This window comes from Spodoptera frugiperda, chromosome 3, assembly GCF_023101765.2.
Source record: "Spodoptera frugiperda isolate SF20-4 chromosome 3, AGI-APGP_CSIRO_Sfru_2.0, whole genome shotgun sequence".
NCBI classification, from domain to species: Eukaryota; Metazoa; Arthropoda; class Insecta; order Lepidoptera; family Noctuidae; genus Spodoptera; species Spodoptera frugiperda.
The window spans coordinates 4,556,532-4,583,888 of record NC_064214.1 but is presented as its reverse complement, the minus strand read 5'-3'; the positions used below and the strand labels follow the sequence as shown (position 1 = coordinate 4,583,888).

Below are 27,357 nucleotides of genomic sequence, written 5' to 3'. Positions count from 1 at the left end.
TAAAGTAATTAGTAAACGTTTGCCTTATCCGAAAACCGAGATAAACTTAGATCGTTTTGCTGCTAATTTCAATAAGCGATCTTAATCCACAATCCTCATTTTTGACAGAAACTCTATAGAACTAATGTCAAAAACCAATCTTAATCTTAAGATTTTGAATTGAGACCGTTTTTTTTTGACCCGCAACACCAGAGGAGCCATAGGTGCGTATTAAATAGGAATACCTTTGCTCTTCTCTTGAAAGTTTATACGGATATAGAAATCAGCAGTTAATTACTTTTCGGAATTATTGAAGCTAATTCAGCATATGATTTTGTAAGCTTGAGCAAAGTTCAAAGCGAGCAAACGTCGGGAAGGAAATCTTTCTTAGAATTTCGCTTGTTGATTAATCGTATCTATCGAGATGGTTATAACGCATGTGTCAAATTCAAGAGGGAAATCCAACTTAACATACATAGAAATAAGGAATTTATTTCATAATCAATAAACACTATGTAATAGTAAGCAAAGTAAATAAGAGGACTTTCAATATATGTAATAACAATGACAATAAACAGTCTGATTGTTCAATTGAAAGATGGCTAGAATACAAGTCACTCACGTTTTAACAATAACAATCACACGTGCCTCTTACATACATATTTGTTGCGTAATTTCTATAGAAATTAAAGGAATGGTTCAAAATATGACGAATCAGATTTGCACGTACAATACGATGTTGAAGAATTTAAAATGTGTGATCAGACTGACATTTTATTGAGTGATTACGTCATCTGGTTTTTTGGCATAAGCGTTGGGCACTGACTTCTGTCCTCAGACCCGGGGTCATTAACACTTTAGTCAAGGGAAGGATAAATAATAAATATTAAAGATAATTGTTTGTCTGATGACCCAAAAATTACGAGCTTCACGATGTCTTTACTTTAATAAGGCTATTGTACCTTCTGCATCCATTTACGGCATGAACTCGCATAATTTTAAATTTTACTTCCGTGTAAATGTCTGTTTTTATTTTAAAAGTGAAATATGCTCTTTAATGATTGTTTACTTGGTATTTAATCTTCAAACAAATAGAATTATTTCACGTCTAATGAGTTTTACGGTTATTTAATTTTATTTGACTTATTTTATGTAACTCTAATTGTCTAGTCTAGTTCTAGTCTGATCTCACTAACGACCTAAGCAATTATGTGTTTGTCTTAATTTATTTTTCTTAAACGCACATAATGTTACAAAACGTAGTTTAAATAATCTTTTACTTTCTCTATAACTGATTTTAACGAACTAATAATTAAGCTATAGATCTTGCGTACATTACGTATGCGTAAATAAACAAAATAATTAAATTGTTGTTTATATTAGATACGTATGTTAATCAATAAATAATGCCTTTATAATGTTTTTTAATCTCATATCTTCTCGAATGACGTATTTAGAGGATTTGGAAAAATAAAAATTCCAATAGGTTGTTTTTCTCGAGAACTTTATGTTCCACTTATAATTTAAAGATACATGTATCAGGTAATAATTAACGCCCAATCGTGATTGTTACGAGGCTAATGTAAATCTAAAAAGAATTGCGCAGCTGTAATGATTCATGCAACTTGCTTAATTAGGCATTATGAGCTCTACTACTGACACAATAAAGTCAATTATCGGGTGATAACCGTTAGTTTTTACAAATTGTGTCAGTCGCAAAATTACAAGGTATGTGGCAATGGGTGAGGAGGATACTTGAGCTCGAAAATGATTCACACGTTAGGTCAGGTCAATCGACTAGGACCTACTTCTTTTTTCTCTCTCTCAATGATCTGTCAATACTTCACTTCTGTACTTGAGTCTAACGGTTCAACGGTTGAGTTAACAAGAATTGGCATTTTTATAATCAAGTCGATTGTAGTTTAGATCATACGCATGAAGTTACACCTTATATTCCCCGACGAGGTAGGCAGTGCTGGTACTTTTCATCAAGATCAAATCATAGTACTTATTTGTTTCAAAAGTACCTGTACGTTTTATTTGAAATACATTCTTTGACTTTTATGTCTGCTAACAATAATATCCTCGATAAGACAAAAAAGATTATGGTTTGCCTGAAATTATTTGCTATGATGTTCGTACTAAACCAGGTTTTGTATCACATAACTTCACCTTCGGGCAATACTAGGAAACAGCTCAAGAAAAATTCGACCTTACAGAGTTTAAAATAGAGGTCTTGTCTTGTTAACACAAATAGCATGAGATCTGGAGAGCTGAGATGGTAAACATTTTGAAGCAAACAAAAATAGACCATAATAAGTGTTGTACAAGAGATTGTTTCCTCCGAATCTTGTTTAATTTAATCTACATACGATTGTAGAGCCGTGTTTGTTTTGTACATTATGTAAGCAAAATGAGTAAACAGCGGATGTTTGTCTGGCTCGGATGAGGGCGGCCTCAACAAACACGATACACGTGGTCATCAATAAGGATATAGATTGTAATTCCTCTTTTTAATTGTACTCTAAACATCGGAACTTGAAGTTATTTCCGATGTTTAGTAAATTCCGAGTAATATTCTTATTTTTAGTATGTTCCGAGGCCGTGATTCTATTGCTACTTATCTTATTTGCGTTTTAAGGACAAGTGAAATTACGCAACTGCAAACGTTAGTGCTTACCTAGTTTCTTTTGCGAAGTATGACTAGCGAAATCAGTTGCATCACGAATGTCACACGGCATTAGTGACAAAAAATGAGAACATCGCACTTGTGTGCTCAACGAATCGTACAGGTTTATCATTTGACTAGATAATGACAACGACTCATTCCCGAATAACAAATAAGTTTATTTAAACCCTTTCACTACCCATACATGTAAAATATTTGCTGGAAAAAAGACAAATAAGAAGGTGCTTGATCGTAAACTAAAGTGACCAATGCGCTCTGTGGTCATAAAATAGTCCAAGCACATAGGTCCCGTTAGCCAGCCAGCCTTGGGTACCGCATCGTACTGGACACAAACGCCTCATGCTTTCTAATTTACTTCACCGTTACCGCAAGCTTACTTAACTTTTCGATGTAACGTTATTACGAAGTTACCATATTTATTGTTCTTGGCAAAGAATAACGTTGCTAACATCCTAATAAACAGCGAGGTTGTCGGTTCCATTCCATTCGTCATCGTATTTCCACAAATTCCAGTGGGCGATGTGTAATTTTTTGCAGACAAGTGGTAATGTGTAATCATTTGCTATGTCAACTTATGTCACAACACGAAATCATATGCAAGTTTCTACAGCAAGTATTTTCTTTATGCGAAGTCATTAAAACATGGTGCGTGTACTGTGGCATTACTTTGATAAATCATAAGAAATGTAGGCCCCAATAAAACGCATGGCGTAAACAACACAACACTTCAAAATATCAAACTGTTATGATACACATAGTTTGTGTGACAGAAGTAAAATCTAAACAAAAAATAAACATCTAAAATGTAAACAAATAAACAAAATTCATACATATGTATTCATTCGTACACAGATCCAATTATCCGGATTTCACAACCGTATAACTTTAGTTTGAGTAGTGATTACTAGATTACACTTCGGGGCGAAGTTCGCGATGCGAATGGACGCGGAGCCGACCGGCCGTTGTCATGCCGTATGCAATACTGCAGCAGCTAGTGGTGGGACAACTTCTTTCACCGCCCGCTTACACAATAAAACGTTACGTAACATACTTTTGCCTTTCCAATGCAGCAACGGCGCGTGTAGCAATTGCTTTTTTGGATGATCGAAGCCTTAAATTGATATGTAAATAAAACTCGTACTATTGTTAGAACGTATAAAACGAGGTAACCGGTTTAACAGAAGACTGTAATCGAATTTGGTAACGAAGACGTCAAAGTATTCTTGCTCAATTATTCTTTGTTTTTAACGCTAAATGATTCTATATAATATTAATAAATTCAGGTATTTGACGTGATATAAGGAAGTGTTTTAAAAACTGATGTTAATAAGAATTAAAATATATCTCAACTTATTAATTTATATTATAGGTTAGGTATTTGCTTTAGTATACATTTCAATTAAAGTGCAAATTGTCGCTCACACGTTAAAAATCCAAAGAAACTCGCTATATGAAACAGCACAATTTATTGGGTGGTCATCATCATTCACAAAACAACAACAGCACCTCTGTTCTAGAACCATTTTCACTTTAGTACATTATAAAGATTAAAGATGTTTTATTTATTTTTAGTGTTATATTACTTTTATAATCTCACAAGTCCAATTAAAAGTAAAAACAACAGCTGCTCACATCCATTTCAGAAAAGAAAGATGGATATAACATCTTCCGGATTCTGCTATCTATTTTTATATTCGAGTGTCTGGTCCACGGTTTTCACCGAAAACATGTAATTTAGAATGAAATCTTGTGTTTACGGATATTTATGTGACTGACGTTGCATCTGCGACTGCCAAATAGTGCAGCAATATATCAACGATTCCTAGTTCGGATAAACTACATTGCTAAGGTTTATTTGCAAGATTACATCTATCAGCAAAATCTTGTTACCCAAGATTTAGACCACTCAGGTTTCTTTGTCTGGAAATCTCTTTCTTCCTCGTTCTTCACCATAGGAATCTACTCTTTGGAACGAGCAAATAGCTTCATTAGAGGACTGACCGGCAGACAGACATTTTTAATACAAATAGGTATATTTCCTTTAACGTTCAAAAGTTTCTTCCTGGTCTAATTTATTTATTATGATTAATTCTAAACGTATCCGTATCTTGTTAAGGAAGCAACTGCTATCTTAGCTAATATTTACTCAAAGTGAAAAAATTAGGTCGATGCTTTGTGGTATCTGGTAGTTTGATTTTGCACCACGACCTGACCTAAAATATGTTCCACATATACCTAAATAGAAAAACATGCACTTTAACTGTAACTACAAGTTCTATTTTAAGAGGTTCAAAGCAACGTAGAAGAACGCTGTTTGGAACTTTCATTTTTTTTTTATATGGGCCACCCTCTGCACCTGTAAGGGGCACCGAGCCCTCTAAGTAGACCTGCTCCGGAGCCCCAAAGGTAATTAGATACATGGCAGTAACAAACACATCCAATACGTATAGTTACTCAACATTCAGCATTAACCACGTAATGGTGTGTTAACATTTCATTTTGATCCTTATGTAATATGTGGTATGGTGATGTTTATGTTCAACACTATGTGACCTCTTACTTAATCAGACTCGAACCTTGGCAGTTATTCTTAAGGTTGTTAACACCACCGAGCTTTGAGCAAGCTTCAGAAAAGTGGGTAATAAATCACCATGAAGCCTTGCCTGGGTGAGACAGAGGGGACGTTCAGATTTCTAACTAAAAGTACTCCGTTATTCTATCTCACGCTTAGGCACGATGCACATGCATGAATCTCATTCTCGTACAGATCATCAATAAGTATATATAGAATTGTCAGAGGCCCAGTCGTCTTTTCAAGAGAAATCGATATATCCAAAATACTGAATAATTTATCATAGAATAATGAAATCCATTCTTATACTTAGTAATACTAAATCTCGTTTGGTTTCGCTCATTGACCAGATCACAAGTCAGGGCAAAGGTGAGGTCCGCTGGTGAGGATGTGAAGAAATGCTTTCATGGTCAGACCAATAGCAATTATTCGAATGTTGGTCAACAAAGACAAGCAAATTAGGATTTATAAATCAAATAATCTGAAGACTAGGCAAGTGTATAGAACTTAATGTCTTTTTTTTTTGTTTTTAACATGTGATTGGGACGTCGATCGTGTTAAAAACAAAAAAAAACTTAAGTTTCCTACACTATCGGATGCGTCGATGGTAAGCGTGTCCAACTACAACTCAAACTCAACCGGTTTTTATGATGTGATGATACTCAATCTATACTATAGTATGTTCATTATTAATTAGTGTTCATTTACATGTTCACGTTATGCTTCCTGCTTTTGATATAACCACAATAGAGATATTATGTTCTGCGCACGACTGTCTGACTGATAAATAACTAAACTAGGTACCTACTATATAATTTATTTATCTACTTGCCTACTAGTTTTTGCCCCCAGCTTTTCCGTACCTGTTTATATCGCATCTAGATTTGTTGCCCAGTCTGTGCAAAATATTGAGATATGCTAAATAGATTTGGGCGAATCACAAACATACACATCAACATTTATGTATTATAAGGTTACCCGCCTTTTAATTAAGTAACCATATGTTGAACATATGGTTACTTAATTTTACATAATAGATCTTTTACCTGTTTTGTACATAAATTTAAAGTTTATAGTTCTGCTTAGTTTATAGTTTGACAGAACCAAAGAAACAGTCGAAGTGTTAAAGTTTCGTAAAACATTTGTATTCATTAATATCCTTTAAAATAGCCTCGGCCATCATCATTACGACGCATATAGGAGGCATTAGCAGCTTATATAAAGGAAAAAAGCTTCGTACAAACAATTGTGTAAATACTTACGAAATGTAGCAGTGATCGTATTCAAAAGGAGTCGCTCTCGCCGTTATGTCATTCCTTAGAGCTGTCTACCTTTAAATGTTACCGATTCTGAAGCTGGTATTCTTGTGAACCTTTACAACTACTTATATGTTAAAAGGTTGCGTCGTGTTAATGAATGTGTTCCGTGTTTTCAATACCGTAAAGAAAAATAAGACGTATTTGTCTTCTTTAAATTAAGCACATGCCTTAAATCAGTAGTGAAATGATTGTTGTTGAAAATCTTCAGAAATCTTGAAACTATTTTCGATATTCACGTGCATAAATAATCTAGAGGTAAAACAATCGACATGGTTTATTTGTATCGTGCGTGACGCATGCAACCATTTGAAAAAAATCCTTTAGTGTCAGACTCATCAAATATTAGTTAGGTTTTATTTAGAAATACCTAAAAAAAAAAAAACAGTTTCTGCTTGCATTGCTTTCAGATCAAACAATATTGCCTATTTTACGCAACGTACAAACAATGAGCGAGCCTGCAAAAGTGTAAATTACTGCATTGGTAAGTGCTCATTAGATCACTTCGTGTCCCACTTTCACTTACAATTAGAGATTTAGAACTACGCATCGAGATTTAGAACGTGGGCGTCCTAAAAAAACTAGACCCATACTGAACATTGGTAGTATCGAAATCCCCGAATATTTAAATAACACATCGCTTGTAACAAGCCGACGTTTGTTTGCTAAGTGAAATCGGTCAGTCATACACAATCATTAGCCTGGTGACAAAGGCTATCAGTTGAAAACTGTGTCACGCCCGATTTGTATGAAAAAATACGATAATTTTGATCTAAAAATAAACACAGATCAATAACATAATTAGTTTAGCAAAAAATATTTTTAAACTGAAAACTGTCTGTTAATTACAAGAACGCCTGACATTTAAAAGTTATCACAAAAATAACGAGGCTGTGTTTAAAGCTATGCTTAAAATGTCAGGCGCTTGTAACTTCATATTATTAAAATTATTTTGTACGGACTTTATATCAGAGACTGAAATTTTCGGAAAAACTAAAAAAAATGTACAATCAGAACCCTTTTCCTCACAACGGGGTATTGACGTCATCACGGAAACGCATTATTCATTTTAGAAAGTGGGAAAGTAGATCGTGTTTGTCATTCAACACGGATAATCGGATACAATAGAATATTTTTACGAATACATTAACTAAACAAGTCTATAGGTACTGTCTATAGTTCAAAACAGGCTAGAATTCCTGTCATAAACTACTGGCCTAATAAAAAAAGCATAAACTAGCGTAAAGCGAGTCAGTAGTAAAGATGTGTAATTACTGAGCTATGTTATTCCATTTTACGGCAACAAATACTACGTAAATGAATATTTAAGAATCTTGTTCCATTTACAAAGGAGCATTTATGTAATTGGGTAAAGAGGATAAACATAAAATAGCATATAGGGGAATATAAAGTATAGATAAAAAGGGTGTGGAAAGGATCGCTTCTTGGTTGTAATCAGGCCAATGGAGAATAATCTTGGGAGTTTTATTCAACCTCTTTAGGCAAAGCAAATTCAATAACATGGAATGAAACACATTTCAATTATTTATGGCAGAGAAGATGGTTATCGTATTGAATAAGAAAGACGTTGACACGTCTCCTGAATACGAACAAAGAAAACTGCGAAAATGTAATTCGTGATGGTTACGTTTCCACGTCTTTGAGAGAAGACATTAAGAAAAACCATAGATGTACCTGTACATATATTTAATTCAATTCAAGTAGTAAATTATGGCGATGGTTATATCATTAAATATCGATTACGTGCAATTCGTGGCCAGTGTCTTGCAAAACGATGTTAAAATAGAGTACAGTGCAGTACGTAACACTTGATTAATATGCCACAAAAAGAATGCCTTATTAAAAATAGTTGGCGATATCACAATGTGATTACAACGAGCGGAGTACAGTGGTACCAGTCACGTTGCGGTGCAAGACATAGGCTGTAGCGATTTGATAACATGTAGGCACTGACCAATGTGGTTTCGCTGGATTCATCGCTGAATCTCCAGTATTGGGATTTAGTAAAAAGAAATACGCACTATAAAACTAGGGTTTCTTCGAATTAAATACCACCCAGTCTAGAAATACCACCATTGGATGAGGTTTATGTTTAGTAGAGGCCGTTTTGTGACTAATGCGACAATGAACTAATAATGACAGGTACGAAAAAACACTTTAAAGACTTTCTTGCATTTCGTTCTTAAAGAAATTTATACATATAGATACATACATCATTTTGTAAATGAAATTGCGTGTAACAAATTTTCCGCTTTTCCCTTAACACTTAAGTCCGTTACCACTCGGATGGCACAAATAATCGCAATTCGTTTAAGCAACCGAAATTGCGGCAACGTACCGATCGTGAAATAATCGTGTCGTGTTTTCAAACTGCGTCAATCAGGCCGCCACACTGCAAACTATACCAATATGCAAATGCAATTAAAACTCATACAACACATCTTTAGGAAATTAATAATTTTGTTCGAAAATTTTCACACATACAATGAATTCAATATATTGTTTGTTTTACTCCCAAACAATTAGTGCGTAACAGTCTTCAATTCGTTTGGCACGTGTACTCGTGATATTCACTTACACCTATGCATATAACTGTATTGCCAATTTTATTTGCACGTCGTATCTGCCTAGTATTTTAGACGCAAACGTGAAAAGAAATAGATATTCCTCTCGTTTTCTTTTGGACCTGGACTTCTGAAATCTATACAATCCTGTAGCTTGATGATCTTCCATTATTAGTTTTATTTACTTCCAAAAGAGAGTCATTTTAGGTAACTTGCAGTCTTCCAGCAATAAAATGGCATTCATTTGTAGTTTATAGAGCGGATGTGGAATAAGTGCAGCAAGCCGGCAACTGGTGCTACGGCACATTATTCATTTGATAACACAATATGCTCGAGTTCAATATTGAAATAAACAGTAACACGATGAAAACATAATATATTGCACGTGTGTTACTCTTACACTATGACCAATATGAGCATATAGGTTTTATGTAGTTGAACAACTATGTATATAATATTAAAGGTCCACAAAATATGAGGTTGATATTTATTTCATATTACCGGCCCGCCCTTACTTCGCACATATTATGTTCATTCCCAACACGACAGAAAATAAATTACTTATTGACGTCACCAATATCGTCATTTTTTAAACCGATTTTTCCGAAACTTTCTTTTTTTATAAAAAAAAAAACAAATTAGTGGTAGGTTCCCCACATTTAAATATTCATTAAATGTCGTGAAACCATCGATTATGATTTACAAATTCGTTTTGTTTCATCTGTGAGTCGTGATAAAAATGCAAATCGCATCACATACGTCAGTAGGAGATTGTAAATCAAAACACGGTTGAGGAAGAAGATACGTTTATTTATTTTAGCAAAGCGAGATTACACATTTTATGTATTCATACTGCCTGTGCGCCGCGCGCCGGTTGCATACATTGGATTTTTAATGGGGGGAAAATCATCCCATGACTTCTCCCGCCATGGGCGAGGCTAGAGGGAGTGTCGACTCTTACTGACTAAAAACCACACCGTGCCTACTCCTGCCCTTCGACCAGGAGCCCCGGTAAACCCGCTGGGTAGTCCGCAGCTCCTGACGTTCTCATTGAATGGAACGGATTGCAGTGAGACATTCGTCGCATTCGTCAGATGTGGACGTACCACAATGTATAACACATGGTGATAGGAATAGTATCTACATGGAGTAATTTTTATCCGTCGAATGCCGGTTAAGCCGCTGCCCAAAGCTAATACAAGTTACCACAACAATGTAATTTCGAAATAGAAAATAAGTTACCGATGGAATATGATTAATTTAACTAACCCATGCATGTATTATTATTATTTTCATATATATTTAAAACACTTATTTAAAAAGATTATACCTATCAGAGTAGAATAAAATTACCATAATTTTACACAATGATTAAGCTAATGAGTCATTGAATCAATTAACGAGGTAAGTGCTAAACTAAACGGGTTTTAAAACATACACAACATGTCAAAATATATTAAACCAGTGATCATGATGGGTTTCAATGAATCTGGGTAATCGGTTCGTCCACACGTTTGCCCAGGTGGACATTCCCCTTACCCAGTGGCCCGGTTATCGACTTCCGCGCGCCACTTTCCTCAATTCTAGTATTGCTAGCCCTAAAGATTTTTCATAATTCTACTAACATATCGCATTTATGATACAACCTTTATTTTTTACCTCAATAGTAACTAACGACCATTTATATCTCATTCAGCTCAATTAAAATTCATAATCATGATGATTTTACATAATTTTATGTTGTTAAACTTGTCTATATAAGTAAGTTCATAAGCGTAACACTGGTAAAATAGACCACTTATAAAATAAATTAAATTCGATTTGTGACTCGCTACAATTTACATCACAAAACAAATTAAATTACCGTAGGTAATTCGATTGACTTCGTATGAACAGAGGTCTAGCGAATCGAGTGAAATTATGCAATCAATCGATGTTACGATTATGAAAGACCGCTCGAGTATAGGATGGTGATGACCCTAATTTACCGTTGGCGTTTAATTATCAAATATTACAAATAGGTATGATCATATGCATTTTAGTTCCTTAAAGGATAAATTGATTTGATGTTTAATGCGTCTCTTGCTTTAAGAACGTCTATGTAGACTGCGGTAAAATATCAAGTTCTTTTAAATTTTTACTCGCAAAAACAGACAAAGCTAAAATTAGTATGGAAATAAGGACAGAGTAAAGGTCAAACACGGATACAAAGACCGTTAAACTTAACAGGACGTTGATAATGCATGCGCAAACATGGGAAAAGGCACTAATGAAACAAAATTATAATAAATATACGTTAGTGTTTTAAGTAGAAATTACCCTCAAAACTGAAGAAAAATGACCCACGCAACTGCTTAGAGACACAAATATATTTCTTCTTGATATTTCGTCATAAGGTTGAAGGAAATTGTGGAAATGTTTTACAACTTTCTACTTTGAAAACTTATCTCAATTGCAGGATGTTGTGACTGTACCGGCGATATTGTTGGTGCTTGCGGTGATAGGGCCAGATTTTAAATCTAGGTACTTTGGGTAGTGAGAGTTCCTGCTTAGAAACGGTGGTTCGTTGCGTAAAACGCTTTCGCCACGATTTCACCTCAGCTGCAGTTTGTCACAGCTACCAGCTGTAAGGGCTGTGGCATATTGTGTGATGTAACCGCGATTTGTAGCAGTTATATTATTCGCATAGCAATTTCGGTAAGTACTTACGGTAATACCTAGTTATCTCATCGTTAAGGAAGCTAGTTTACGTAACGGATGGCAACCCGATAGTAAATGCAATATTATTAGACTTATGCCACACTACATCACAGTAATAACAATTTATTTTATTTTAACCAATTTAATTGTAACAATATTTTGTAACGCAAGGCCTTAATGTGGATCTTATTTAATCTCAATAACTGTTCGAATAAGGTAATGTAAAATTAAGAGCACCTGGTTTAATGGTAGTTACCTACTTACGTAGGCAGTATAAGCCATGAGAAAGAAGAAAGTAAACAAGATAATTTCCATTATAGTTAGTTACATGACAGTATCATATCGAGTTATATTGTGAACCTAGCCCTTAATATCAGTTCCGTAACTGTTATAAATAACAGTTATAAGATATTACCAAGTAACATGTGCGCAATACACCTGTTTACAAGTGTAGAATAAAAACAAATACGTACTTAGGTACTTAATCAAACGGTCGACACTACGACAGAAGTAAAAAACCTGTAACTCATGATACAACAGTTAAAAAAGCTTCGCGTTGCTAGTCTTTTTAACTCGAGTAACATAGTTCTTTGTCCAACAACCGTTAAAAGCAATCATGGCACCTAAACCCCGAGTAAAAACTAAATTACCTGAGAGGTCTGCAATGTGTGAGAACTAGATAGACAAAAAGTCTTAAAAGAACTCATTTTTAAAAAGTTGATTATCTCAGTTCCACTGATGAGATGATATTATCAAGAACTGACTCATAGCGATACTTAGCCACAAACGATAAAAACTCGCTTTACCTGATAACCCGGTTACATATATGTAAATAAGAACTTTAATAAAAATAAAACTAATGTGTATTTTTTTCATTATCCTGCAGAAATCGAAAATGTTGTGTTTAATTAGCAGTAATTTGTAAAGAAATGCTTAAAAATTTTCATATTACAATTCTATATGAGTTTATTTATGTTGTCAATAAATATAACTTTCATTGCGAAAGTAAAAATGTCACAAAATTAAAAAAAATAAACGTCTTCAGCAAGATCTATTGCAGAATATTTGGGACAGCACGCTTTCTATGCATGATCGGAGTCATGACCGAAATCGATAACGCTGTTACAATTTCGAACAACAACCGAATCGAGAAGACCTCTGATGATTCATTCGCTCTCATCGTCTAGACATTGACTACTGTAATAGTAAAGCGGAAAATAATCACAAAGCGATCATAGCTCCGGAGCTGCTGACTGCCTAGCGGTTTACCGGGGTTCCGGCTCGAAAAGCAGGAATAGGAACAAGGGTATTTAGTCAGTAAGAGTCTGACACTCCCTCTAGCCTCGCCCAAGGCGGGAGAAGCCAATGGATGGTTTTCCCCGCTCAAAAAGACACTGACAGAGATAGCTCACATTTTATTAAGTTAAACTCTTAATATATTTCTTTTTTATTAGGTAAATGTGATTTATAAGGCAGAGAGTTTAGAGGTCACATTAAACTGGCAGTTTACAATATCGCACAACCCACTCGGAAGAACTTGGCCTATTGTTAAGCAGTTTCACCCGTAAGTTATTCATAGTGAAAGTGCTAAATGTTTTCCGAACAATACCGGGGTAATTAGCCGCCTGTCTTGAATAACCTTAGTTTATTAAAGGATTTAATATATTTAGAAAGTGAAGCCTTAAGTTACTATGGGTACTTGTGTACCTTACCTACGCTACGTAAACAAAGCCGTCTGGAAAGATCGTTGTTTAAACTTAAAACAAGAGTTATATAAAAGTTTTTCAGTATTGTTTTGTTCCCAAACTCATAAGAAAACAACGTTCCAGGTTCCATTCATTAAACTTTAAACAAGTTTTGGGTTCATGTAACGATGGAATACTTCGTTGTTTTGTTTGCCAAAACAAGATTTGACCTGATTTAATTTTGTAAAACTAAATAGAGGTAGAATCGAGTCTTCGTTTTCTTTGTAGAATAATTTCTTTATAGTTCTGCACAATTGCGTGTATATTTAAAATCAGTGGTAATCGTTTGAATTGATCGTAACGTCAGCTCTTAATGAAATACATATTTGCAATTTAGATTTAAGAGAAACTCATCTGGAATATTCACTGCGTAGGTATCTTGCAAACTGATGTTTTTATAGAGAGTATAGACATCTTAGATGAAAGCAAAATAATTATCTTCTATTCTAATGAACTTGTTTATTGTTATGAAAATCTCGCTGAAAATAGCACATTGTATCTTACTTCTATTCTGTCTGCATACAACTGAGTATATCAATTGTCAATTTATCCCAAGTAACGCCAAAATTGATATGCTTTATATCCAAGTGGGTGAGTTTATGTGTATGTTGTGTATGGCTAAAGGAATCATCAAACCCTGGGAACGCGAACGAAGCCGCTGGCAGAAGCTAGTATATTTATAAATACTATTTAGTAGAAACCTACTGAAACGTGTCTACTGTAAATAGATTGTAGAACATAGTTCACACCTTTGCATGACTGTAGTTAACTTTGAACTGGATCGCTATCTCTTCGCGATAGTAAACGAAGGGCAGATAAAGGTATCAAAGACATACATTCCAAGGATAATGTCATGATAGCAAATCTAAATGTACTACTTAATAAGGTATTATTTTTTAAAAAAAGTACTGGCAGAGCCGCCGTTGTGCACACATTAAAAGTACCTTATCATTATAGCACAATAACTAATTTACAGGGAATCTAAGTCTTGGTTACCAAGAGCATCAGCAGTTGTGTAAACGATAAATTCAATCAAAAGACAAGGTGATCATAAAAATGTCCGTTTATTAGAGATTGATTAAACGAGTGCTTACAAAGATTTTTCATTTAAAATTTTGCTCCAGAACTCCAAATATATGGTCAATCACATTATTTTGCGTGTTGTAGTTACGAACTGTGCCGTTTCCGTCCATACACGTGGGAGACGACATTGACCTCTATTTAATTATCTTTTGTTGAGCGAATTGTGTGCCCCAGCGCCAGCGCACTCAGCATTGTTGATGTTGATACATTTTGTTAATTGGCTCCAATTCACACGAGACCTAGCAAAGCCTATAAATACGTGAAAACTACACGAATGTCCGTGAAAAAAATAAGGACACGATTGAAGTATAGATATTATGATAACATCATACTTATTTGCTTATTTTATGACTTTTTACAGTCGTAATAGATACTTCGATACTTGTAATTGGTGGAGTTAGGAAGCATTCAAAATGTATATGGATTCTGCATTATCTGAGTAATGCAAAATTTTGACTTGGTGCGAGCTCATCAATGCATCCAATTTCACTCAGTGATACATTTAATCACTCATAAAGTCGTTTTGTGTGTCTAGTAACAGATCAAATAAAACTGGAACCGATATTGTAATTATACTATTATTCCAATAACACTATCATTAAAACAGGTACTTTACCGGAGATCAATGTTATTAATGTATTTAAACTGTTTCTCCTTAACTCTATCAATTATGAACGTGATGTAATCCTAAACAAACATTGCAGTACTCATTATCGATTATTCGATTTTTATTGCTTTAAATATTCAAATCGATTAAGTGATTCACAATGGACTGGTTAATGGTATAAAGATATCAAAATTGTTTTGTGGAGGACAATGGTGCTACAAATAGACTATTTTAAGACGGACAAAGCCTAACACGGCCAGCTAATTTGCAAACAGTAGTTGTACTAGGAACAAAAGGAATGAAAAACGTGACAAGCAACATTTAGTTAAACAACTTTCGCGTAAATTACTTCGAAGGATTTTAGTTCCATGATCGATAACTCATTCTGTATTTGACAACAGCTAATTTAACTTTTTTATACAGCTATTATTATTTACCGTAATATTGTTTAGATTTTATTGCAATTACGTACACTTAGGTACGTGGGTGTGTCCTAGCTTATTATTATTTACCGTAATATTGTTTGTAGCAGATACTTACATGGAAAAAACGGTGTTTTTTTTATGTTATGACATTAATTAAAAAAACGAAAAATGGTTTTAGGAACACGCATTGACGTAACAGACGTACAAAGGATTACGTATTTACAAAATAATTTGGTGAAGTACAGACAGATTCATCCAGTATTAAAATTGTAACAATATTTAAATTCGCATACAATGCAAAGCTGCTCTCTACACCGCTAGTTACATAAATGGTTGCCCATAGCAACTATAATATGTATCATTGTTCAGCACCGCACACACTTCTGGTTTAGAATTCATAAATATTTATTATTTCGATATTCCAAACTAAAGATTTTATCTAATATCTAGTAGACAAACCAGCTGCTGATCCGGGTAGAAAAAATATAGTAGACCGCGGAACTTACGGCAAAAATGTCATGATGACTAATGGAAATTAAAATTTGATATCATTGAGGGGAAAACTTTCAAACTATCTCTAAATAAAAAAGAAATGACACAGGCATTAGGCATTTAACTTAGTGTTAATTATAATCCAAACATAAGGTGTATTTTTTTTTATTTTAACTTACGTTAATTAATACTGAACCTTAACACTACCTACTTAAAAACTAGAAACAAAAAAACTACAACTGAATCACTACCTAGTACTGGCTACTACGTTGATTGATTGACACCATTCGCCAACTATTTTTATGTCAGATAAATATCGTAAGTAATGTACTAAAATCAACAGCACGTTATTGATTTATCTTCAAGCTTTTCAGGCTAAATGTTTGTTAAATATTTGCGGTGTATATGTAAGAGTAAGTACCTACTTATAAACCAGTATGTATTATTAATATTTAACGATTTTCATTCTTCATAAATCATAATTAGTTGAAAATCAAGTTATTAACTCCGTCATCACTATTTACTTGGTAGCAAATAATCTTATTTACAAAAAAGCAATTTAGTAGCAAATAATCTTATTTACAAGAAGAATTTACATATATGTATGTATGAGTAATGAGTATTTTGATAGTACTCATTTGGAACGAGTGAATACTACGACGTACGAAAAGTGCACTTAGTCTGACTAGTTAAAGTGCATAATTATTCAATTACAGGTTTATGTTTTTATTACCCTCTTTATAGGAATAGAAAACCTCACATGTAAGTCCATGTTGTTTGTAGGATCAGTGAAGATTCGCGTACTTGCAGTACTTTATTTTTGACATAATAAAGAAAATTGCAATGATAAAATCGATTACTAACTCGTACCTAAACATAATAGGTTGTACAGATATCTTCTAGACGGCAATGGAATGCAGGCGCCACTTGTAGCCTAGTCTACAATAAATGATTAGTCACGCTTTTGTTTTAATTGCACTGGACATACTCTTATTACGAACAAAAGCGTTAATTTATGTCATCGTGGAAACAAGAACGAGGAAAAATTCACAAGAATATGTTTTCATTGTGTGTTGTGTTTATTTCTTATATTATTTTCAAACATTTTGCCACATGTGTTGTTGCGTGATGGAATGGGAGCATACGAATTAGTGTTGCACCTTTATTTGTATGTTTTAGGGTTGCACTGAATGTACGCTTTACGCGACTACATGTATAGGTACTCAGACAGACGTGGATAGAATTTTGATTGTCAATTCCCACGGCACAAAACGGTTCTTGAACCTACCTATGTGCTCTCAATAAATATCGATTGTAATTAAAATGTACATATCAAGAACAACGCTTACTTTGTTGTTACCATACTTACTCGTAACAGGCTTATATGTTGAACATCATATTATTGCTAAAGGTGTAGTAGCTATTTCTTTGCACCTAACTATAATAATTTGGTAGCTCATTAAGCTCTTAATGTGGGTTGAAACTCACACAGTTTCAGTAAACACATTCATAGTTCATGGCAAGTACTAAAATGTTAATTGGTATCTGTGGCGCTCTCCTACATGTATAGGTAAACTAGGGTACGTACCGGCTCGACCTGTTTCTCAATAGCAATACTGTTGGAGTATGTAGCAAAGGAAATGTAGGCGAACTACTTGCATCCTTTTCCGTCGGTAGTGGAGCAGGTTTTTATAATTTATAAGCAAGTTTCATCTCTCTACCGGTTTTTATATAAAATATAAGGGTTCTACAATGTTCACAATGATGATAAATTACTCATAAACACATTTAATAAGTTAATATCTATTGAAGACGTTTTACGATGCCATTCTTCTTAAGTGTTGAAAATAGTTCGGTTTAAGTATTCTTATTATAAATGTAAAGTCATTTATTATTAATGTGCTAAAGGGGAGTAGTTCCCTAAAGAGCTACAGCTACCCTAAGGCTACCTGTAGAGGTATAAACGGGTCACCACGCTCTCAGTATCTTGCCCTAGGTCTTTTTTGGTACCTAAAGAAACCTGACCTAATTCCAAGCCCTATTCATATCTAGAAGAATATGCTGTAACAGAACAGAGAAGCCTATTACATTACCGAATTATACCACCACTTATAATATAACTCTATAAATAGTTATAGTTACCTAGTTACCTATTTATAAATGTTTTAAATATAAACTGTAAGGACGATTATATTTTCGTATATTTAATATTCGAAAAATGTCGCCTAAAAGCTTTTTATTTATTCTCCTTCTGTGCTGATATTAATTTCATAAAGTCTTTAATTAAAATGCATATTAAATTAATTGCAACACGGCTTACGTAATTTATTTGTAATACTTAAATGTATCGGTTTAATAAAATAAGTTTCCTTTATAATTTAATGGAAAAGTATGTAGGTTATTCACATAATATTAACAATTATAAGAATAGGTATCTAGTTATAATACATAAATATAAACTACGTATTCGTTTTATTGGAAAAGAAACAGGAAATATCGGAATCCATATTCATTGTTGTTTTTCTGGCTTCCACTGTCAGAATAAAATATTTCCTATAGAGTTATAGTTAGGTCAACATTACGCTGTAACACTAACGAACAGTACACGCGAGCGAAACCGCAGGATAATGTTAATTAAATGACAGAATTATTACATGACGTAAGTCGAATTAACGACTTACTGCCGTACTCACAGACATTTAATAATTAATTGCACTATTCCTTGGTAACGATTTTGTTCCTAAGACTAAAAAGTGGGTTAAGTAGGCATTAAATGACTCTGAGTAAGTAGAGAACAAAAAGTATGACAAAGGAATTGCTACTGTGTTTTCAGCCGTAGTGGTAGAGGTGGGGTCAAGTTCATAAATACGAAAGCCTGACTATAAAAGCCGTCTCCAATCTCCAATTTAGTTTCAATTATGATTCCGTGACATGAGTTACTGCTGCAAGTGGTGTGCGATGCCATAATCGTTGTTATCGCACGTGTATCGTTCACGTGTTTCGGAATCTTTCCGAATCAACAAATGCCCGCAAGAGGCGATGATTGCAGACAATTACTGCTACATAGAATTTATACAATGATTATATGTTGTGTCGGAGTCGGAATATCGTATTTGTATCATTGTGAGGCAACTTCACACCTCCGTGATATTTAGTAATGTTTTGGAGTAACTAGGTTTATTTGCTATTTATCATGTTAAACACCACTGAGGGCACCGGTAACTGATATTCAGACGATTCAACCTTTATCTTTTTTTTCTAATTACAATCAGCCGAACTTGCCGAACCGGCTTTAATCAGATGGGATATTATACTATTGGGACTTTGTAGAGAGCCAATCCTGCGATATATTAACTCTCTCGATATATTACCTTTTTTTTTCAGTGCAGGCAATAATTTATAGGAATATTTTGACAAGATCATCTTAAAATCTGATTCTAGAGCATCTAAAGTTAAAATGACCCTTTAATCTACGACTAGAACCATGAAACCGTCAGGAATGACTAGAATGACCAATTATTCGGGTGAAGACACCACTGTGATCGATGGTGCGTGTAATAGGCATGTCTTTGTAAAGGACAGTGACCGATCCGACCGGAATGACACTACAATATAAAGCAATTTAGTTCGTTTAATGAGAATACTGTCATTTATTTTATAAACAAGCTTAACACTTTGGGAGTGTCAATAATCCTACAAAAGGACATTCAATGTTATTTTTTATTCATTTCCAAGTCTCTTTTTGTTCAAGCAAGTCGTAAGCATTGGAATAATAAATATTTATTTTTTGGTAAAACTCCATGTAGGAGAATAAGATTTTTTGAGAGGGGAAAATCATCTAATCTTCTCATTCTTCATCTCCCGCCTTGGGCGCGACGAGAGAGAGTATCAGACTCTTACTGACAAAAACCTTTTTTAACCGGAGCCACAGTAAACCCGCTAGGTAGTCCGCAGCCCCGAGAATAAGATAAGATAATAGACTGTATCTCTGCATGCACCAGAAAGAACTAGCTAAGATGCTAGCTATAGGCTATACAAAACACGGCTATATGAAATATTTTTCATATAAATACACAAATATTGTACGTAATTTCTTTGTTGTCGAATAACAAACCCCGCCAAAAAAGTACAAAACATTACTGTTACATTTTTCACAATACAACAATATCATACCATTATCATAACTAGATCAATAAAAGATATTTTATGCATAAAAGCCTTGTTTTCTAAATACATTTATTTACACAACTTTTAGCATAAATTCTTTATATGTTTTCAAATAATAATCCCATAAATAACGGGTTTAACATTGTAAACTTTCACGTTAGCGATAAATACTGCAGTTTCCTACCCACCCACGGCTAAAACAGCTTTCTAGGCGCCACAAGTATACCTACACAGTTTAAAATACATTCAAGAACTTTAATCAACGACTTAGTATCTACCTACTTCTTATATAGGGCTTCGGTAGAAAAGCAACCAACTTTGTTAATAAATATTCGCGTTTTCCTCTTGGGCAAATCTTAAACAGTTTTGGTGATTAATAAATCATAGTCATTCTGTAACAAAACACGTTTTTTTTTTTAATTACTGCATATAATTTCTCCTTGGTTAGTAACTAGTAATAAAGTAGGATATTATTTCACCTAATATTTATGGTCATTTACATATGCAAGATTTATGAAAGACAGCAAATTTCCAAATGAGAATTATAAACAATCCGGTGATCGATGCATTACAACACACAAAACACTCAACCACTTATTTGTCAAAAATCTTTCATCATTCTACGTTCAGTATTGTTTGTAATAACAAATGCATTTTGAAATCTTATGTAGGTATTAATTTAACCTCAATCAAAGTTCAGAGCCCTTTGCACGTTCAGTTACCTACTTGTTATTCCGAATGTTTAACTTTATTACTTTAATTATAGAATTTAAAATCAAAAGAAAGACAGATTGAAAATCTTTAAATGAACACAAAGAGAATTTATAAGGACACGTGCAACCCGGATAATGCCTGTTGATGAGCATTTCGACCCCCGAAGTGGTTAAGTTCACAAAACGTGTTTTAACCATAACTGGCTTGCGGAAGATAGTTAACCAACGACCTTTACCATTGTGATTCATAATGAACATTAATCTGCGCGGCTTTTGTTGGGGATCCGCACAATTTTATCGCACAACTTTCGCTTCTAATATGGACTAAAATCATTATTATAAGGTGACCTTAATGTACCATAAGCTACACAAAAAAGGTCTAATAATAAGTGTACTTTAAACACAATTAAGATAATGTAATGTCGTTTTATTTTTGCATAAGAGTTGTTAAAATTATTAAATACATTTGTAAAAAATTTTGCTTAAAGAATAGGATCCGACCAACCCACGGTTACACAAATGGGATCGTGGATGAATCATTTGAACTGTTAATGTAATTCAATGATATAGGTATTCGAAACCAGTCGACATCTTGTTGACCTATTACATTATAATTTGATAAATATTATGATTTTATAACGTAATAGGTCAAATTACGTGTGTGACATTGTTTTGAACGATGATTATGAAGGTCACAGCTCCATGTTATAAATTGAAAAAAATAATCGTGCCTATAATTGGTATTTGTCCTAAAATCACTTTATATAGAAAATTCTGGCGTTATCATGTTTAAATAACTTACATAACTAATACAACTTTATATAAATGAGGTCTACTGGTACACTTCAAAGTCCAAAAGAGGTGTGTCCTTATATCAATGGCAAGAAAAAAAAACGAAGAAGGAAGTATCTATATGTATGTCAATAAGCATATAAGTGTGTTTTTTGTTTGGCTGGTATTGACGTCAAAAAACAAACCAATTAAATCGAACAAACAAAATTAATCAGGAATATTCCGCAACACAACTGATCTAATGACATGATCTCCGTGTGAATGCAGGCACGATTATCTGATTCATAACATAACACAGGTATAAATGAGTACTGCCAATGTCAATTACATGAAACAACTTCAACAATTTAATACAGCTACTATGTAATTAAAGCATGCTTTTAGATGTTATTTATCGCCTAGGTAACAGCAAGTACTGTTATAAAAACACGATTGAATAGAATAAATAGATCAGAAAGTAACCGGACTGCAATTTATCTTAATTAACATTTGCAGTGGACTGAAAAACTTACAATGACACTTTGTCTTGCACACTAAATCTTATGTAAACAGTACCCCTTAGTACGAATTTGCGTTACGTTTAAAGTAATCGAAACCAACCAATCAGGGGGCTTAGTATGAGTTTGTTTTTCTTTTAACGACAGAAATGAGAGCGCGTTCTGCGCTCTGATTGGTTAGTTCATTTGTGCCGGCCAATCAGAACGCTGAACGCGTTTTCGTTTCGTTTACGTCTAACGTAAAGCAAACTCATACTAAAGGTGCTGTTTTATTGTAGTAACACATAGTGTAAAATTCGTTATTCTTGGAGAAGCAAGCTATCGAAACATAATTATGTATTAGTTATATCTTTTAATACAAAAACACCCCTGAAGAACTCTTCGCACAAGTATTTGGAACATTGTTTGTATACTAAAAGGCTGACAATATCCGATGCATTTAGAGCAGTTAATTTGCATAACAATTCTATCCTTGATTATGCAGCGAAACGATTGGAGGATTATATATATTTAACCTATATAAACCCATTTTCCTCAATGAATACATATAATAGTTACCTTCTCGATCTTGAGGACATGCCTTGTACTATATTATAATAATATTATTGTTTAACGAGAACTGATTTTCCTCATTTCCATTTATATTTAATTTTATATGTATGATTCTGTGAAAAATCGATTGAATAGACCACGAATACAATGACAAGTAGTGATGAATTGAACCCCGCGATTGAAAGGTTAATCGCACTGAAGATTAGAGGTTTATTGATTTTAATTTTGCAGTATAGTAGATCAAGGCCGAGCACGCTCAAGGCTCAAACATAGCACTTGACATCAAACTAAATGATCCTCTCGTGAAGATTTCATGTGAAGAAGGTCGGGACTGAGATATTATGAAGTATGTAACTGAATGCATTCGATCAATCTGTTACATGAACGGATGTTTTGAGTATTATTAGGAGATCACTTTTCTTGTTCGATATAAGCAGGTTCTTTTATTGCATAATATATTCATTAATCAGAAGTGTTGTGATATAAGTTTTATAGTTGCTTTTGATAGTAGTTGGTACTGCCAATAGAAAACTGTTGAAGGAAAATCCTCCGCAAACACCAATGACCCCCATAGCGTTTAATGTGTTAACAAACATGTTAAGGGTAAACTAGTTAAAATATGAAATATTATAATAACCCGTTGAATTCATAATTTACTTTGTCAGTAAAAATAAAGACACCTGTAACGTGACTCGGTTTTGTGAGTTCGCATTATCGTTTATTATTCTGTCGCAATAAAATATATTCCAGAACTGGGGAGAATAATAAATCTAGTATTTTAATCAAATAATTTTAATACGTGTCTGCTTTTATTTATTTTTCAAATTATGTCCCACACGCACGAAGCGCTTCGCTTCAAGCTTCCTTGTGCTAACTGCTAGGGAGTGGAATTCTATGCTTGAGTCTGTGTTTCTTGATGGGCATAACCTGGGTATCTTCAAAGCCCGAGTGAATAGGTTGCTTATGGGCAGATGTGCTTCATCTCAGGCCGCATCATCACTTTCCATCAGGTGAAGTAGCGACCCATTAAATGTAAAAAATATATATTTCTACTTCAATTTGTGAAAATAATGTAAATGGTTTGATATCTGGTTCTGATTAGAAAAGTAACTATTCATAAGATCTTGCATCAATATTATTGGTTAACCAATTCAATCCGGATAAGTTCAGCCTGGATGAGAAAATAATAGCAACTTAAATCCTGTCTAATGACTTGATGAGTTTCTTTATCACAAATGTCAACATCGTTGCTTAAATCTTAATTTTAATCGATTTGTCTTTTCTGACAATCCAAAAGTTGGCTGCTTGCAGATATTAAATGAGAACTGCAACATTTTCTTAGATACCGGAGCAGCACTATTTCTGTTCTATCGCAGCCAGCGTCTCAGGCTGCCGGCTCACCTAATCATATCGTTCTAGACCACTTTCACCTATCGAGAACTGCGGAAGCGTTGGAGCCGCGTCAAATCGATTTACTGTGTATTCGTTCAAGTTTCATTTCACGTCTCGATGATTCTCTTGAAACGTAATTTACCGATAAACTTTTCAATAAACCCGTTACTCCAGTATCCAGTACTAAAATGTTGGATCAAAGTTACTAGAGAACAGAGAACACTTTTTAATGAGTTTTACGAAAATATCTTGTTGGAAATTTTACGATGGAAGGTGAACAAGATACGAAATAATGTAGTAGAATTTCATAATGGATCAAGTTATAAATCTCCACGACGTGTTCTTTTTTTGCAATATTTATCTTGATAATTGCTTGGAGTCGAGTGGTTTCGAAATCCAAACAACAGTGCATTATTTACTATTTTGGTAGATTATCGTGACGGTGCTCCCATGATTATCATAAATAAAACTAAACGACCAGTCGGTTGAGCATTTTGTCGGATCCAAAACAATTTATCTCATGCACAAAAACTAACGCAACTGGGGTCTCTCGAGGATAAAACACCAGAATATTTTGTTATGAAGACCGTTAGGGTCTAATTTTCTATTACAACCTAATTCATTTTGTATATAAGTAAAAATGGCCAGTTAGAAGTCTAGTCTGAATTATCAATTTAATGAAATGTGAGTTATTTCAATTCATGTAGATCCCAAACTTGCCACTGCACAACAACTATTTGTTATTATTTATGTGTAAATAAAAACCAATTAATTACAATAAAACAGAAAGTTATTTTTATTAAGCCAATAAAAATGCTAAATATATAAAAACGACAATAACAAAGAGTAAATTAATAAAACAACAGTAATTTAACAACACGACCACATTTGAAATATAACGGATGGTTTACATTGTGGAAACAATTGTTTTCAAACAAGGAACGAATTAAAAATCGTTGACCTGAACAATGTAAGTACGAGGTTAAGTTCTGATGGCGGGAAACAAGAACATAGACTAAAAAAAGAAGACAAATCGAAGGAACCATAGGCAAAGGTAGAAGTATTAGTAGGACTAGGACTTCTGAACATTAATCAAGGTTGTCAAGGTCCAATCGATAAATAAACTCTTCCGTGATGATGTTCTCGATCCTTCTCACTCTTCAAACATTATTTACACGTGTGAGTGAAAGAACAATAGTGTGTGAGAACTTTAGAAAACTAGATAATGCTCTCAATCCTTTAAAGGAAAATGTAATTACATCGCGTACCATTTATGTTAGTCTGTTATTGTGTTTGTAACGTGCGGCATTCGACTAGGAAACTAGTTTGTACGTCAAACGATTTGTTGTGATTTGTGAGGCAACAGTTTTACTTGTACCAACCCAACTGCTTTTGTGTAGGCGTTACGTTTGGTCATCAATTTATTTTTATTAAAATTGGTGGTTATTGGTAGATAAAAACATGTTGGAATCATTTTGTTTTAGTTTTATGTGGACCTACTTCCATAAAATAATACGTAGGTGGACTAAAAATGCTGTTGGTAATGTCTCTATCTGCTAGTTGATCCTTTGGTTGATGCAGAGATGCGCTAATAGTACTTAGATATTTACAAGAAACAAAATGAACATTTTATCAAGTCTCTTCTGTTACTGCCACGCGATATAACAACTGATGTTCCCTTACATGGTCTCGAAATAGCGTTGATCATCGATTATACACAAACAACAAGTACAATATTGGGTAAAGTAATAACGAACGAAAAGGTTACCAAACAATGATCGGCATACAGTGACCGCGTGTCCATACATGAGCAGCCTCTGTAGGGTCTCCCATTTCGGTCATGGCACGCGCTTGCAGGTGCTTCCGCGGCCCACACAAAGCTCGCTGACCTCCATGACCGAGCCGGTTATTTCATTATTTCCCATTGTGCATTGCACTGTATTTCTCATACTTTATCCGTCGAATCTACCTTATATCCAACTCGATAATTTAGATTTACACTAATATATGAAGCTGAAGAATTGGTTTGTTTGTATGTTTGATCATACCAATTTCAGGAACTACTAGATCGATTTAAAAAGTTTTATAGCCATAAAAAATCAAGCTACAATCAATAGGAGCACAGCAGTGTAGGAGAATATAACATTCACAGTAGTGACTCCGATAGACCATTGTTTTAAAATTAGTTTGTGTGCTCAAATCAATATGCGTATTTATTTCCGAATTCAATTCTAGATATTTAAATTAAAATTATTTACTGAATTATACTATGTAAGTAATAAATTAATATAATTACTTGATACAAATGAGGTTAAAATTATACAGTGCATAAGTAAGGTGATAGATAAGTAACCTGTCATTACCTAAGTCCACAAAAATACTAGTTTAGCTAGAATAATGTAATTTCAGTCACTGACCGACCACTAATTAATTACCTAATTACGTATGCTTACCTATATTCGACAGATCTTCTATTACATTCGATTGGAATTCCAAATTAAATGGTAGGTAAACAAAGTTCTATTTTATTAATAGGGAAGATGACAAATTCTTATTTTAATGTCCGTCTGGTACATTATTTTAGACAATTAGAATAATACTAGCAAACCCAGCGAACTTCGTTTCGCCACCTGCTCTTTTCTTGTTTTTTTTTTTTTAATTTTCTTTGCTATAAACATCAAGTAACCCGTTACCTTTCCATCGAATGCAAAACCGTGGAAATCGGTTCGTGCGATCTGAAGTTGTAGCGTCAGGAAGGAAAACCCGACTTATTTTTTAGAATAATACAAATACTTTCGAAGACATATTGATTTGAAATATCGCATGATATCACTTCTAGGTGCGTTTTGTAGATGATAATAGAAATGACATTTAATTGGAAGCAAATTATAAATAAAGCTTGGATTCGTTTTATCTAAGTATTTTTTTTTTTATAGCTATGGTAAAATAAAAAATTACGTGTCTAATATTTTTTCATTACCCAACTGACGGACTAAATATTTTTTTATATCCATACCCAGTTATCATCCCTAATGAAATCATGTTTTTACC

General features: G+C 33.9%; 1 protein-coding gene across 3 annotated transcripts in view; it reads right to left on the bottom strand.

The window, feature by feature from the left end:
* LOC118273899 (protein fem-1 homolog CG6966) overlaps window positions 1-27,357 on the bottom strand; it is a 52,766-nt gene that overhangs the window by 9,856 nt on the left and 15,553 nt on the right. Inside the window, exon 1 of one of the 3 annotated variants that reach the window (XM_035591089.2) lies at window positions 3,499-3,656. The exons of 1 other annotated variant lie outside the window; for it this stretch is intronic. Coding sequence is in view for 1 of the 2 variants with exons in the window: in XM_050707882.1 (XP_050563839.1) it covers window positions 3,499-3,510 (12 nt within the window). In the remaining variant the exon portion in view is untranslated. Of the gene's footprint in view, window positions 1-3,498; window positions 3,657-27,357 lie in introns of those variants that run through there. One more of the 3 variants, XM_050707882.1, reaches the window with a different exon arrangement.